The sequence below is a fragment of the Pelodiscus sinensis genome, chromosome 14, assembly GCF_049634645.1.
Source record: "Pelodiscus sinensis isolate JC-2024 chromosome 14, ASM4963464v1, whole genome shotgun sequence".
NCBI lineage: Eukaryota > Metazoa > Chordata > Testudines > Trionychidae > Pelodiscus > Pelodiscus sinensis.
The window spans coordinates 38424353-38437252 of NC_134724.1; the positions used below are offsets into that span (position 1 = coordinate 38424353).

The following is a 12900-nucleotide window of genomic DNA, read 5'->3' on the forward strand; positions in this document are numbered from 1 at the left end:
GGCCACATATTGCAGCACCTCAGAAATAAAAACTTACCTCATAATGTGTCGCTCTATTTTAAGCAGCTGGTGCTGGCTAACTTAGCAATTTTAGCCAAACAGGAACATCTCACCTTGGATGAGAGGCACACTGGTTACTATTACACACATCTCGGTACTGGAATATGACAGTCTGATTCTGGGCTGAAAAATGAGCCCCAAAGAAAGGAGGGGAGAACAAACTCACAGTTGCGAGTGAGATATGCCAGCTCTAGGCTACTTTTGGATAGAATCTGCTCAGACGGCCACAGCACTAAGAACTAAACAAGCCCTTTAAGACAACGCTGTATGCAAGAGTCCACTAGAGTAACTGAGGATACCGAGGTTTGGTTTGGTTTCATATCCAGGCAGAGGCCGAGACGACAAAGATCTGTAGACAAGGCCACACAATTGTTTTTCAAGCCATCCCCTCCCGTTCCAGTGTCTGTGCAACATTCCAACAGGGAGACAACTGTAAGCCCTCTTCAGTCCAGGCATGCAAGGCCCGACTGATGATGTGACCACTGGAACGCCTTTCGGGCCGGGTCAGCTGCACATTTGGGACACTTCATGCGTGGCCGCGAGTGCAGTCTTCTAGCCCAGGAGTTATGTGTGTTACCTCAAACAAATGCCCGTTCCGCTGATCACGGCCAGCGGTGGGCCCTGTCAGTGTGTGCTCTGGTTTTTAAGCATCCAAACTGTAGCATCAGGGACACTCTGCACTGGTGAGAAATCAACACTCCCCACCCTGCAGCCGCCCCCGACCCGTCCTCGGAGGCATTGCTGGGCGAGGGTGGGAGCTGCAGGGAGCGCTGGGCTAGAGATCTGTCGGGTGCTCGCACTGCGGCTGCATGTGGTGTCCAAGCTGCTGTAATTAAAGTGGAAGCAAGATGCCCTGACCATTGCTTCACTGAGCACTCCCCGGCTGGCCGCAGCACTTTGCATATTGCTCAGAGGGACTCTCACCGGCTCAGTCTCTGCCCAAACCCGGGGACTGGGAGCTCCACTGCTTGCACGTCAATTCACTGATTAAACCAGGAGGCCGGGTTGCCACCGACGCCTGAAGGGTTCTGAAGCGAACCCCACTGACATGAGAGCCCCACCTGGCTCCTAAGTGCAAACACCCAAAGCATCTCCCCCTGTCAGGGGCTACGCCACATGGGACCCTGGCCTAGCCCGGGCACACGCCAGCGTCCGGGAGCGATACTGCAGGAAGCCCTGTGAAGCAGCAGCACTGTCCTGGCTCCGCTCTGGGGTGGGGAGTAAGCACTGCGGTGTCCCAGCGAAGCCAGGCCAGGCACAAAGCGGGGCCTGGGTGGTGAAGAGGAAGGGGCAGGCCCCAGCGAGCCCAGCTGGGAATTGGGTGAGCGATGCCGGGCGGAGAGAGGAGAAGGGTTTGGAAAGTGAAGCTAACAATGTGGGGGGAGGGATAAGTTTTGTTTAAACAAAAAAAAAAAACCCCACGGGTGGCAAGCGGGGTTCACATCGAGGCTGCTCATAAGCAGCAGTGTCCTCTGGAAACTCACCAGGAAAGTTCCCTCCGGACTGGTTGGGGGTCAAGGCTGGTTGGGGTGCACAAGGGTGTGGGAGGCACAGCTGCTGGGAGGCACTGGGCTGAGGGGGTTGCAGCTGGCGGGAGGCTACTGGAGTGAAGGGGGGCCACTAGGGTGAGGGGCTGGCAGGGGGTACTGGGCTAGTTGGGGGGCACGGGGCCAGGAGGGCCAAGGCTGGCAGGGGGCCGGGAGGGCCAAGACTGGCAGGGGATACTGGGTTGGTTGGGGGACACGGGGCCAGGAGGGCCAAGGCTGGCAGGGGGTACTGGGCTGGTGGGGGGCACAGGGCCGGGAGGGCCAAGGCTGGCAGGGGGTACTGGGCTGGTGGGGGGCACGGGGCCGGGAGGGCCAAGGCTGGCAGGGGGCAGGGAGGGCCAAGGCTGCCAGGGGGTACTGGGCTGGTGGGAGGCACGGGGCGGGAGGGCCAAGGCTGGCAGGGGGCAGGGGGCTGGGAGGGCCAAGGCTGGCAGGGAGTACTGGGCTGGTGGGGGGCTCGGTACCTGAAGTCGCTGTAGGGGTGGATGATCCAGAACCCCGCGGACTTGACCCGCTGCTGCTCCCGCTCCACCGCCTTCTGGCTGCCGAACATCCTGAGCGAGAACTTGTTGACCCCGGGCTGGAGCATGGCCCCGAACTGGCGCTGCATGAAGCCGGCCTGGCCCAGCCACAGCTCCTCGTCCGGGCTGATCTGGTCGCCCCCCGCCCCGCCTTCCACCTTGATGGAGGCGGCGGCGGGCGGGGGCTGCGGCTCGGGCGGGGGGGACGGGGCGGGGGGCGCCGGAGACTCGGGCTCCCCGCCGCCCAGGGGGCTCCGCTCCTCGCCGGGGGAGGCCGCCTCGCCCTCGCCCCCGATGAGCCGCCTGCCCTCGGCCGCGTCGTGCGGGTGCCGACCGGCCAGCGAGGCCAGGCTGCCGCGGAAGCGCCGGCAGTCCCCGTTGGTGCTGCTCTTGGCAGCCGGCTCCGCGCCCAGCTCTGCCCGCGGGGCCGCCAGCGGCTTGAGGCGGATGCTCCGCCGCCGCGTGTCCTTGTCGCCCTCGCCCTCCTCGTCCATGATGGAGGCCTTGGCCCCGCCGGGCTGGGGCAGGCTGTAGAGCCGCTTGCGCATGGCGGGGGGCAGCTTGTCCATGGCGGGGCGGGGGGGCCCCGCCGCCGCCCCGCCCCGCCCCTGCCCGCCCGCGCCCCGCCGCCGGGCTCGCCGAGGTCAGAGCCGCCCGCCGGGCCGGCCCCCTGCCGCGCCAGCCCCGGCCATGCGGGCTGCGGCTCCGGCCCGGGCTGCTGCGCTCCTGGCCCCGGCCACTAGCGCGCCCCGCAGCATCCCCGTCCGGCTGCTGACATCAGCGCCCCCCCGCAGCGGCCGGGCGCCGGCCCGGGGTTGCCATAGGAGCCGCGGTGCTCGCAGGCTCTGCCCACCTGGGCCAGCCCCGCGTCTTAAACGGGCAACGGCGGGCGGGCTGCGTCCGCCCGGGCGGCACCGGGCCCCGCGCGCACAAAGCGCCGGGCGGAGAGGGGGTACGCGGGCCCAGCCCCGCTGCGCTGCTGGCTCCCGATCGGCTCGGGCTCCCGGGGCGGTTCTCCGGCTTCCCGGGGCTGGGCAGTGGGGAGCCGGGGCGCTCCTGGGCGGGCGCCCCACTTCGGGAGTGACCCGGAGCGCCCCGCCTCGGCCGGGCGATTCCTGGCCGCGGGCTGCGCTGAGCTGCGGGGGTTCGGGGCAGCGCGCGCTGCCTGCGGCCCAGCGGGCTCCTCTGGCTTTGCGGGGATTGAAAGGCCCCGAGGATCCGCACGGCTGCCCACGTGCGGCTCGGCCACCTCGCTCGCCCCGCAGGCTGCTGGCAGGCCCGGGCGGGGCAGCGGGCGAGCGGCGCGGGGGGTCGCAGCTAGCAGCGGCGGGCGAGCTGGGTGTGAAAGTTCCGACGCCCGCTCTCCGGGCTGGGGTGTCCCTGGCAAGGCGGGGGAGGCGCTCAGGTCTGAAAGGTTCGCGGGGAGCAGAAAACTCAGCCCCTCTGGCAGGATTACAGCCCTGCCCCCGCTCTGCCGTGCGGGAGGCGAGGGAGCCCGTCAACCGCCTTGCTCCCGAACAGGACCGGGCTTCATTCGTACGACGCACCAGATGGGAGACTGATGCCTCTGTCCCTGCCCCGCCCAGAGAGAGGGACCATCGGAATGACCCCACGTGGCATTGTATTAAAGCCCCAGAGGGAGGAACTGGAGTCAGTCCCGGCGATTCCAATCACAGGAATGTCGGTGTAGACAGGATCGTGTGCCCGGTTCTGGGCGCCAGGTGTCAGGAAACACACGGACAAACTGGAGAAAGTTCAGAGATGAGCAACAAAGATGTTTAAAGGGTTAAACCCCATGATCTGGGAGAGAGCTGAAAACAATGGGTTTGTTTCATCTGGAGAAGAGAAGACTGACGGGTATGCTAACAGTTTTCAAGTACATACAAGGTTTTTACAAGAAGGGAGAAAACTTGGCCTCTGAGGACAGGACAAGAAGCAATGGGCTTAAAGGGCAGGAAGGGAGGGTGAGGTTGGACATTAGGAAAAACTTCCTACTTGTCCGGGTGGTTCAACACTGGAATAAGTTGCCTGGGGGGGGGGGGCTGTGGAATCCCCATCTCTGGAGACATTTAAGAGCAGGCTGGAGAGACTCCTGCCAGGGATGGTCTAGATGGTGCTGGGTCCTGCAGTGAGGGCAGGGACTGGACTTGATGACCCCTCAAGGTCCCTTCCAATTCTGTGATTCTAGGAGCGGGAGAGAGAGGAGGCTGGCATAGAGGTTCAGTCTGTGTGTGTTGGAGGCTGGGCATGCTGTTCACCAGTAAGGAAGCATGCAGACCATGCCCACTGAATGCCAGCCCCTTTAACCCTCTCCCTGCCTGTGCTCCCCACAAGCCACACTTACCTCTGAAAGGTCATCATACTGCAAGATTTTGAGAGAGTTTTCTTTGAAATCCCTGCAGTTGTAAGCATGGGGCTGAGATTCACACTGATGCACACACTTTCATCCCTCCTTGTGGGACACAGGACTTCAGCACCAGCTTCAGTGCCATTGACTTCAGTGGGCTTGATGCGCACATAACATGAAGCCGGTGGGTAAGTGCTCTGCTGACCCTGACCTAGGTTACGATGAAGTCGATTTTTCAGAAACGTGTACACCAGTCTGCCACTGTGCGTGCTAAGATCTTTAGGAAGATTTTCCAGGAGTCCTAAGTCCCAGGCTCAGAGGGGGCATTAAAACCTCAAAAATGTCTTTAAATGGCTTTTCTATACCTAGAGAACTTCAGAGCCGTGATCATTTTATTGAGGACCTTACAGGAGTGGAAATAGGTGTGAACGCCTGAGAATGAACTCTAAGAGCAGCAAGCTATCGGTGTGACAATTACTGGTATTATGTAGGCATTATGGTAGCACCTAGCCTCTGACTACATGGACTTCATGATCATATTTTTTATGTGCAAAAGCTGCTACTGCAGAAGTCCTGAACCAACTCATCCTGGGCTGCAAGTAGATGTTGTTTTGGTGGGGAGGGGAGAGAGGAGGCTTTTCGTTTGCAAGCTGATTGCTTCTTAAAATGGTGTCTATCTGGAGCAGCCGGGAGAGCTGGAATCCATCCCAGGGAGATGGCTTTAGTGGGCAGAGTGCAGGGGAGGCAGTAAAAGTGGCAGATTAGTTATCACGTGGTTCAGCAAATGACCACATAGACAGCACATGAACATATGCGGCATGTGGGTGAATTTAAGGATTGCAGCACAGCTGGGGTGCTGGGTGCCAAGAGCCATGGAACCAAACTGTACATGCTGTAAGTGATGGAAATGGCTCCCCCCTCAGTTCCAGCATCTATGAATACAATGACAGACAAATGCAACCATCGCGCCAATGAGTTCAGGACTCGGGAAAGACAGCAGACAGAGTCCCCAGCAACCAATGTCCTCTCCCAACTTCGGGAGAGGCACTGCTCGGGCGGCTGATGGGGAAGCTTCCTCCAGACTGCCCTGGTGGTAACATCTCTAAGGTGATGGATTATGAACTAACCTATCACCCATCCAGTCCTTGTCCCCACTGCCAGAGAAAGAGCCAATAAGCTTCTGCTGCAGACACCTGTCCATGAGAAGCTGCAGTGAGAGATTTCCTACCCCATATTGCTAATCCACAGTATATTTGTAAAGCCCATAAAACAACCTTTTAACACCCTGAGACAAGGAAATTCCATCTCAGGGTTTTGGTATCAAACCACTGGCTCCCCACTATTGCAGCTACCAAAGAAATAATCCTTTGAACCCCATTGAGATCCTTGAGGAGCACCCCCGTTAAATACATGGGCACGATGTCACACGATGGATTAAATTCAGCTATTGGCTTATCACTCTCTCGTGGCCATGCCACACCTCCCACCCACAGCTGGCAGTGAGGGTGCTGGAGCACGTGGCAAGATCCACGCCACCGCAGAAGGAGAGAGGGTTCTGCAATGGATTCAAGAGCTACACGAGAGGTCAGAGAGGCTGGTGGAACAAGTGAGGGGGTGGGCATGGATCTGGCCACGCTGAAAGTGAAGGTGAAAGGCACGAAGGCCTTTCCGTTATCCAGGAGTGGGGGTGGGTGAGGCAGCATCAAAAGGAGCTTGGGGAGGTGGGATAGGCCAGGGCAACACTGGCATAAGGAGGGTGGCAAGAGAGAGGGGGCAGCAGGCGAGAACATTGGCAGCCTGTCAAGAGGGAAGGAGCTAGCGGGGCTCATTCGCTCACACTTACACCAGTGCTAATCTAGACTAATCCCATTAACTTCACCCAGTGAAATACTGTGCCTCTTTCCAAGACACATGCGAACGTGAGGCACTGTGGGGATGTCCTCATTGCCCATAACAAGCTTTGTTATGGGAAGGTGTGACTGCGCATTGGGGTTTTCCCGTCTCCTGCATCCCCGTAATAGAAAGGACAGACTCCACCAGCCAGTAGAATAGAGGGAGTTTATTGCTTCTCCAGGATACAGCACAGCACAGATGTCATCTGGTTCCAGGGCAGGCCTAGGATGCCTCAGCCCTCCTTGAGATGGGGAAGACTGGGCCCCTAAATTCCAGTCCCTTTCCCTAGGCTGTCTCCTCCATGCTCCCAGACAGAAACTAACTAACTCACTTCCAGCCCTGACCCCAGCCAGGGCTCCACTCCCCTTCTTCCCATTGTTCCACTCCCTGAGAGATAGCTGGTCAGACAGATTTGGAGCCCCCTTTACATAATGACTCATCCCCTGTCCTGCTGGGCAGTGCTACAGACAGCAGCCAGTGGAGGTCACCCACGGCCCACTACCCAGCATAGCAACCAGCAAGGTACCCCCACAACGTCACAGTTCTCCCCCCTCCGAGAGCGAACTGAGCAGGGTCACTCCGCTCGTGACCTAGGGAAGTTTGGGTCCTCTGCGTGGGAACCCGCCTTGGGGACATGAGTGCTCCCCTTGACTCGGGCTGGCCGCGGCGAGGCCCCACATGAATTGGATTCCCTCTGTACACTCGCTGCACCACTCCGGGGGGACTGGCACAGGCCTGTCCTCTGTGGTCGCATCTACCCTTGCACTGGCCTTGATCTCTGGCCAGGGTCTCTCGGGCCGGGGCCAAGAGCCCAGCGAGCCTTCTCTGGACAGCCAGGGCGGCTTCCATCCCCAACGCTCCATCCTGGGGGGGTCTTCCCTTCCCATAACTCCCTCAGCAAGCCCAAAGGCTCATCTACAGAGGGTAGGGGCCCCCGAGCAGCTTTCCTCCTGTCTTGGGCCTTCCCGCCCCTCTGGCAGGAGTCGCAGGACCAGCAGTACCGCTGCACGGCTGCAAACATCCCCGGCCAGTAGAAGTGTTGGAGCAGAATCAGCCGGGTGCTCCGGATCCCCCGGTGGTCCCCAACAGGGACGTCGTGCGCCAAATACAGCAGCTTGCAGCAATACCTTTGGGGTGCTACCAGCTGCCGCTGGACCCCCCCATGCCCTCACTTTCCTGGGGGGAAGCCATTCCCAGAACAGGAATCCCCGCTCCCACAGGAATCTCTCCTGGACACCTCTCCACAGGGGCTGAGCTGCACCGCGGCCACCCTGGTCCCTCAGCCGCTGCAAGGAGGGATCTGCCTGCACCTCAGCCTGGAATTCAGCCCCTGGGGCAGGGATCAGGACCTGTTCCCCACCTTTGCCTAGCTCCGGAGTCCCAGCTTGGCTGGCCCCCGTGTCCACTGGGATGGGACCCTGAAGACCCTGCTGGGAGTCGTTCCTGGGACTTGCCAGCCCCTCGCTGGCTCTGGCTCCGGGCGGTGACTAGAGCCCACTGGGATTCATGGGGCCACTCCTCTAGCTCATTCCCCATCAGCACCTCCGTGGGAAAGTGCGGGTGCACCCCCACTTCCTTGAGACCTTCCTTGGCCCCCCATTTCAGATGCACCCTGGCTACAGGCACCTTAAACGGGGACCCGTCTATGCCCTTCAGGGTCAGCTGAGTGTGAGGTAGTACCCAGTCTAGGGCCACTATGTTGGATTGGGCCAGCGTCACCTCCGCCCTCGTGTCCCAGAAACCTGTCACCTTCCTACCATCCACCTCGTAGTTGACTCTCTCCATCGCTCAGTCGAGATCCGGTCTCTGCGCGATTCCCTCTCTAGCCGTGATTCCCGTTCACACCCGGACCAGCTTTCCGTGAACTCATCCGCCAGTCTCTTGGCCTCCTGAGGGTTCTCTGGTCTTCGGTCCTTGAACCGCAGCCTCAGTCTGGGTGGGCATGTGTGACGACGTGGTGGGGTCCCCCGTCTCCTGCACCCACGAAATGGCACAAACAGACTCCACCAGCCGGTAGAACAGAGGGAGTTTATTGCCTCTCCAGGATACAGCACAGCACAGATGTCAACAGGTTACAGGACAGGCCTAGGATGCCTCAGCCCCCTTGATATGGGGGTGGTCTCGGCTTCTAAACCCCACAGCCTGTTGCTGAGGCTGCTTCCTCCATGCTCCCAGACCGCAACTAATTCACTCTCCTCCAGGCCTACCCCCCCGGCCAGGGCAGCATTCCACCTTCCTTTGTTTCTCTCCTTGAGGGGTAGCTGGTCGGACAGGTTGAGAGACCCTCTTTGCATAATGTCTCACTCCCTGTCCTTCTGGGCTGTGGTACAGGCAGCAGCCAGTGGGGATTACCACAGAGCCAGCATAGAAAGCAGCCCAATACCCCCACTACTCCCCCCTCCGAGAGTGAACTGAGCAGGGTCACTCCGCTCGTGACCTAGGGAAGTTCGGGTGCTCTGCGTGGGAACCCGCCCTGGGCACATGGGTGCTCCCCTTGACTCGGGCCGGCCGCGGCGAGGCCCCACATGAATTGGCTTCCCTCTGTTCACTCGCTGCACCGCTCCAGGGCGACTGGCACAGGCCTGTCCCCTGTGGTCGCACCCACCCTTCCGCGGGCCTTGATCTCTGGCCAGGGTCTCTCAGGCCGGGGCCATGAGCCCAGTGAGCCTTCTCTGGACAGCCAGGGCGGCTTCCACACCCGACACTCCATCCAGGGGGGTCTTCCCCTCCCATAACTCTCTCAGCAAGCCCAGAGGCTCCTCCATACAGGGTAGGGACCCCCAAGCCACTTTCCTCCTGTCTTGGGCCTTCCCGCCCCTCTGGCAGGAGTCGTAGGACCGGCAGTACCGCTTCACGGCTGCAAATATCCCCGGCCAGTAGACGTGTTGGAGCAGCCTCAGCTGGGTGCTCCGGATCCCCCGGTGGCCCGCAACAGGGACGTCGTGGGCCAAATACAGCAGCTTGAGGCGATGCTTTTGGGGGACCACCAGCTGCCGCTGGACCCTCCCATGCCTTCACCTTCCTGGGGGGAAGCCATTCCCGGAACAGGGTCCCCCGCTCCCACAGGAATCTCTCCTGGCCACCTCCACCCAGGGGCTGAGCCGCCCAGAGGCCAGCCTGGTCCCTCAGCCTCTGCAAGAAGGGGTCTGCCTGCACCTCAGCCTGGAATTCAGCCGCTGAGGCAGGAATCGGGACCCGCTCCCCACCTTTGCCTAGGTCTGGAGTCCCAGCCTGGCTGGACCCCGTGTCCACCGTGATGGTACCTTGAGGACCCTGTCGCGAGGCCTCCCCTGGATCCAGGTTGCCAGCCCCTTGTTGGCTCTGGCTCCGGGTGGTGACTAGATCCCGCTGGGATTCATGGGGCCACTCCTCTAGGTCATTCCCCATCAGAACCTCGGTGGGAAAGTCCGGTTCTCCCCCCCCCCGCTTCCTTGAGACCTTCCTTGGCCCCCCATTTCAGATGCACCCTGGCTACAGGCACCTTAAACGGGGACCCGTCTATGCCCTTCAGGGTCAGCTGCGTGTGGGATAGTATCCGGTCTGGGGCCACTATGTTGGATCGGGCCAGCATCACCTCCGCCCAGAAACCCGTTACCTTCCTACCATCCACCTCCAGGGGTATGAGGCACTCGCTCCGTAGGGGCCGCCCTGCCCCCACCCAGTACATGGAGAAATCCACCTCCCAAGAGTCAGACCTCCCAGGGGAGGTGCACTGAGCATCCTTTCCCTCTCTCCGAGCTGAGGTTTGCCTGCCAGCCCCTGCCTCTGGGGCAGCCTGCCCTTCCTCCAGCCCCAGCCAGTTAACCCTGGAAAGTCCCCGGTCATGGAACCTGGTGCACTGAGCCCTCTTGTGGCCTTTTTGCCCACAGTGATGGCAAGTTAGTCCCTGAGGGCCCCTTTGGGCTGTCTCTGTCCAGGCCCTGGCTGGTTCTTGGGGGCGCAGATGACTCATCTCTTGGGCTCGCCTCGTAGATGACTCTCTCCGTTGCTCAGCCGAGATCCGGTCTCTGCATGATTCCCTTTCTCTCCGGGACTCCCGTTCACACCCAGACCGGCTCTCTGTGAACTCGTCCGCCAGTCTCCCGGCCTCCTGGGGGGTCTCTGGTCTTCGGTCCTTGAGCCACAGCCTCAGTTTGGGTGTGCATGCTTCATAGAACTGCTCCATCATGAACAGCCTGAGCAGCTCCTCTGCGGTCTGGGCTCCGACTCCAGACACCCACTTGCGGCCGTATTGCGCCAGGCGGGAGGCCAGATCCACATAGGTCTCCCGTGGCTCCTTCTTCACCCCCCGGAACTTCTTCCTGTACATCTCGGGGATCAGCCTGAACTTGTGCAGCAGGGCCTTCTTGACTCGGTTGTAATCCCCTGGCTGTAGGTCCTCCAGCTGACTGAGCACTCCGGCCGCCTCCTGGTTCAGTGCGGGGATGAGCTCCTGCAGCCAGTCAGCTGGGGGGACCCGTTGCAGTCCACAGGCCCTCTTAAGGAAGCTGAGGAACCCATCTATGTTGCCCACGTCCTTCAATTGGGCCACCATGAGCCTCTCCAAGCATCTGGCAGTCCTGGGAACTTGGGGCCCATCCACACTCGGCGCAGTCAGGGGCCCACCGCTTCTCCGCTCTGCCATGGCCAACTCACTCTGTCGCTGCCTCTCTCGGTCCTGGCGGTCCCTTTCTCAATCATGGCGCTCCTTCTCTCGGTCCTCTACTTCCAATTCCTTCATCCGCAGCTGGATCTCCAGCCGCCGCAGCTCTGCTGGGCTGGCTCCTGCCCTAGATGGCCTCCCCTGGGAAGCTGTCCCATCTCTCCGGCGGGCTCCAGTGCCCCGCCCCCTCTCAGAGCCTGACATACTCTCAGGTGGGGTCTGGCTGCTTCCCACTGGCACAAGATCCTGGCCCCGTGACTGGTCATTCTCCTCCAGCCTGGCAATCAGCTGGGCATTAGTTGCTTTCTGCACAGGCAAGCTCCTCTCTCTGCACAGCTTCACCAGCTCTGCCTTCAAGAGTTGGGCGTAGGCCATCTCCCCGCTGGTCCCCTCAGTGCAGACTCACCAGTCTAGTGCTGCAGTGCCCCACGATTCTCAGGAACTGCTTCGTTCTGTCTCCAGCATGCCTGGCTCTAAGGCCCTTGCTTCTTCTGCGCCTTGTCACTCGCCGCTGGAAGCTCCATCCACAGGGTGCAATGTATCCCACTCCTGACACCAGTGTGACAGCACGCTGGGGTTTTCCCGTCTCCTGCACCCCCATAATGGCACGGACAGACTCCACCAGCCAGTAGAATATAGGGAGTTTATTGCTTCTCCAGGATACAGCGCAGCATAGATGTCATCTGGTTCCAGGGCAGGCCTAGGATGCCTCAGCCCCCCTTGAGATGGGGGAGACTGGGCCCCTAAATTCCAGTCCCTTTCCCTAGGATGTCTCCTCCATGCTCCCAGACAGAAACTAACTAACTCACTTCCAGCCTTGACCCCAGCCAGAGCTCCACTCCCCTTCTTCCCGCTCTCTTGGAGATAGCTGGTCAGACAGGTTTGGAGCCCCCTTTGCATAATGACTCATCCCCTGCCCTGCTGGGCAGTGCTAGAGACAGCAGCCAGTGGAGGTCACCCACAGCCCACTGCCCAGCATAGCAACCAGCAAGGTACCCCCACTACGTCACAGAACGTAACAGGGCACCTCTGTTGTGTGATCAGTCATCCCTGTGTCTCTGGAAAGAGGACACAATGTGCAGAAAACCAACCCCTGACATTTCCTGGGTGTTTGGATTTTCTCACCAGAGCAATCTGCTAACATTCATCACTTGAGACTGATCAGCAGCAGCATCCCCCAACCACTACATCTGGTGGGTGGCAGGTGCTTCAGGGATTGAAAATAAAATATACAGCTATGACCTAAGGTGGACAAAGTAGCCAGCAAATCTCCCTTTCTTTGTAGACTCTTATTCCTACCACCTATCTTAAAGACATAAGAACGGCCACACTGGGTCAGACCAAAGATCCATCTAGCTCAGTAGCCTGTCTGCCGACAGTGGCCAATACCAGGTGCCCCAGAGAGAGGGAATGCATCAGGTAATCTTCACATGATCCCTCTCCTGTCATCCACTTCCAGACAAACATTCCTACCCATCCTGGCTAACAGCCATTGATGGACCTAACCTCCATGAATCTATCTAGCTCTTTTTTGAACCCTGTTAAAGTCCTAGTCTACACCACATCCTCTGGCAAGGAGTTCCACAGGTTGACTGTGCGCTGAGTGAAGAAAAACTTCCTTTTGTTTGTTTTGAACCTGCTGCCTATTCATTTCATTTGGTGACACTTAATTCTTATATTGTGGGAATAAGTAAATAATTTTCCTTATTCACTTTTCCATACCAGTCATGATTTTATAGACCTCAATCATATCCCCCCTTAGTCTCCTCTTTTCTAAGCTGAAAAATCCAAGTCTTTTTAATCTCTCTTCATATGGGACCAGTTCCAAACCCCTTTCTTGCCCTTTTCTGAAACTTTTCCAATGCCAATATATCTTTTTCTGAGATGAGG

General features: G+C 59.5%; 1 protein-coding gene across 1 annotated transcript in view; it reads right to left on the reverse strand.

Moving 5' to 3' along the window:
- HCN4 (hyperpolarization activated cyclic nucleotide gated potassium channel 4) overlaps positions 1 to 2977 on the reverse strand; it is a 92739-nt gene extending 89762 nt beyond the window's left edge. The window contains exon 1 of the mRNA XM_075897567.1: positions 2072 to 2977. Within this exon, the coding sequence (XP_075753682.1) occupies positions 2072 to 2697 (626 nt within the window). The 5' untranslated portion in view covers positions 2698 to 2977. The remainder of the gene's footprint in view (positions 1 to 2071) is intronic.
- Between the last annotated feature and the right edge of the window lie 9923 nt (positions 2978 to 12900).